The 3,510-nt window shown below is 31.0% G+C and overlaps 1 protein-coding gene across 1 annotated transcript in view; it reads right to left on the reverse strand.

The window, feature by feature from the left end:
• LOC107696339 (protein Hook homolog 2-like) overlaps positions 1-3,510 on the reverse strand; it is a 30,245-nt gene that overhangs the window by 289 nt on the left and 26,446 nt on the right. The window contains 5 exon segments of the mRNA XM_016496633.1: positions 1-48; positions 1,598-1,680; positions 1,760-1,794; positions 1,928-1,933; positions 3,332-3,419. Of these exon segments, the coding sequence (XP_016352119.1) occupies positions 14-48; positions 1,598-1,680; positions 1,760-1,794; positions 1,928-1,933; positions 3,332-3,419 (247 nt within the window). The 3' untranslated portion in view covers positions 1-13.

A 3,510-nucleotide genomic window follows, 5' to 3' on the forward strand; every position in this document is an offset into this window, starting at 1 on the left:
AGCAGGAACCGCGTTAGACTTCTGCTTGGGGTCCAGAGTCTTTATGACCTGAAACACACACGTATGGCGTTCATGGAAACACGTGCAGGACTGTTCGATCGTTATATATATATATATATATATATATATATGCATTGTAACAAGCAGCTGTGTAACATGACAGAAACACGGTTTACTCTTCAAAAATCACAGTTTTTTGTCGTACTGTAATGAACTGATGCAAAGCATCCAGTCTGTTCAGACTCTCCTGAATCTGATTAATTTGAACAAATCAGTTTGTTCAGATGAATCGTTCAATGAACTGGTTCAATTCAAAAGCACTCCCAAAAGTCCCTGCACTGCATTTTTATGTCTTTGTATTGAAATAAAAATTTGCATATTTTTCTGCTTGAAATGATTTCATGATATTTATAACATTGTTAATGTACATTTTTTAAAATTATGATGTACTATAATTTTCTAGTCACTTTTATAAGTGAATGAGCAGGCAATAATAATATTTGTATTAGATGTGAATAAATAGTGTAGTTCTTGTTAACTTGAAATAAAGCTGAAATAAAATATATAAAAAAAGATGTTATATTTTTATAATATAATATTTCTTTATAATATAAAAAAAAAACTTCAAAAGAAATCAGTAAATTACCAAGCTAACAATTCAAATTTGTTAATTTTTTAAAAGACCAAAATACCTATTATTAACATATATTACGGAAATTAAAAATAAAGATAAATACAAATATTAAAAACACAGAAATATAATAAAAATGACAAAAACGCATAACAAAATGACTAAAACTATGATAAAATTGGAAACTGAAAATATAATTAATATTACATTATAACAATATAAAATATAAAAACTAAGCATATGACAAAAACTTTATTATTTCATTATATTTCAGTCAGTTACCAAGGCAACATTTATAATTTGCATTAATTATTAAGAACTACAATTACTAAAACTAAAATTGAAAATAAATTAAAGCTAAATAGAAATATAATAAAACTAATATAGTTTTATATATATATATAGTTTAATAATATATATATTTATAAACTAATAAAACCGACAAAAGCACAAAATTACTAAAACTACTAAATTACTCAAATATAATATATTTTTATAATATATAAAATGTAAAAAATATAAAAGTATAAAATATAAAAAGAAAGAATTGTGCTTATTTTATTTCAGTCAGTTACCAAGGCAACATTCAAAAGTTTGTGAATTTAAGCACTCAAAAAAAAAGTCAAAAGCACATAAAATGACTAAATCTAAGATACTGAACACAGAAAATATAATTAAAGCTCCATGAATTCTATAACAGTGCATAAACAATATTTAAATAAAATTTCATAATACATATATGTATATATGCATGTGTGTGTGCGAAATGTTTACATTTTTTCATAAATCGTATTTATTGCAGTCATTTTTGATACTTCAACTGATGAGTAACTGATGAGTTTTACGAACTAGCTTCAGAGTAGTTTGGTGTTTGTCTATGAGCTATGACCTTTGACCTGCTGCTGGTCGTGTGTGAGTGTCTGTGTGTGTGTGTGTGTGTGTGTGTGGGTGTGTCTGTTGACTCACTGTTACTGTCCACATGCGGCTCTAGATCATCAATCACCTCTCGTTTCTTCTGCAGTTCAGAATGAGCCTCATGGAGCTTCTCTCTGAGCAAAACACACACAGCATTAGCACAACATGTGATGAAACGCTGGTTCACAGGACAGACGACAGAGAGACACTCACAGATGCTCCTCCAGCTTCTTCTTTAACAGCGACGACTGTCGGGAAAGAAACAGAGCAGTGACACACAGACAGATCAGACTTTGTGTTCATCACACACCCTGAGTGTTCACATCACATTAACAATCAGTGTCCAATCAGAAAGCAGACGGGCCGGTGGGCGGTACTTACAATGACCTGAGGCGGCAGATGATTGGTCGATTAGAAGAGATGGGCGGATGAAAACAGACCAGCAGGCGTTAATTTCAGCACCGCAAACAAAACAGTTACAGATTTCACACATCAATCAACCAGACAGAGACAGAGAGAGACTCTTTACGAGATATTGTGTGGTTTTACATCAGAAACAGATGATCAAGTTAGTCATATTAATTTAAATCAATGGATCACAAACAGACGGAAATCACTCAATCACTGCTGTCTGAGGAGATATGCCATTCACTACACATTTAACACCCATTTCATGAGGATGTGACTGGATTTATGCCTTCGGTGAGCGTGTTCTATCTGATAAATTCATATGAACCTCACAAAAACAGCACAAATTTCACTCCAAAGTATAAAGAAAAACAATTATATCAATAAAAAAAAAAGGGGAAAAAAACATTTTATAATATACAAAAAATAAAAAAACTCAAAAAAGGAAAAAAATTCTTTGAGCATGTTCTATATGCATAATATGAATCTCATAAAAATTGATTGATGTTTTTAAATAATTTACAAAAGCCCATGCAGACTTCATTTTCTCATAAAATCATTTAAGAGGTGGAGCAAGTTATTAAGAAAGATTACAAATTAAGAAAGGTGTGGATTCTGAGGCAGATCGCCCATCAGACAGCAGCACTGAGTGTTTGTGGACTGAACCAAGTGATTGTAGCTCGGAAAAATTCTTTGAGCATGTTCTATATGCATAATATGAATCTCATAAAAATTGATTGATGTTTTTAAATAATTTACAAAAAATACAAAATTTTATTTCAATCAGTTACCAAGGCAACATTTACAATTTTCATTATTTTTAAGTACTAAAATTACTAAAACTGAAATTAAAAATAAATTAAAGCAGAGTGGAAATATTAAAACAAATAATAAAAATAATAAAGCACATAAAATTACTAACTCTACGATAAAATTTAAAACTATATAAAAAAATAAAAACGTCTTTGTTTAGCATGTTCTATGTGCATGATATAAAAACAGCACAAATGTCACTCCAAAATAAAAAAATATAAATTCTAAAAATAAAAACCTGAATTACTAAAAAATTATTAAAAAAAGGTAAATAAATAAAAGAATATAAGCTTAAATTTCAATGACGTATAAATATTTCACAAACAATATACCTTTTTAATAATTATTAAAAAATGTTTTTTTCCCAAATAGCATTAAAATATCATATATATATATATATATAAAAAAATAGAGAGAGAGAGAGAGTGTGTGTGTGTGTTCAGTGATTCAGGTGTGTGTGTGTGAGAGAGAGAGAGGGAGAGAGAGAGAGAGAGCGAGAGAGAGTGAGAGTGTGTGTGTGTGCGTGCATGCGTGAGAGAGAGAGTGCGTGTGTGAGTTACTGACGTCCTCGGTCTTGCTGTCCTGCTCCTGTAAAGCTCTCTGCAGTTCCTCCACCTGAGCGCTCAGCTCTGAGATCTGCTGCTGACTCAACCTGACACACACACAGACAGAGAAAGAGCACGTCACACTCCATACGCTGATGTATCTGACACACATCACACACACACACACACACACAGACC

The sequence above is a fragment of the Sinocyclocheilus anshuiensis genome, unplaced genomic scaffold (genome assembly GCF_001515605.1).
Source record: "Sinocyclocheilus anshuiensis isolate Anshui unplaced genomic scaffold, SAMN03320099.WGS_v1.1 scaffold62, whole genome shotgun sequence".
NCBI classification, from domain to species: domain Eukaryota; kingdom Metazoa; phylum Chordata; class Actinopteri; order Cypriniformes; family Cyprinidae; genus Sinocyclocheilus; species Sinocyclocheilus anshuiensis.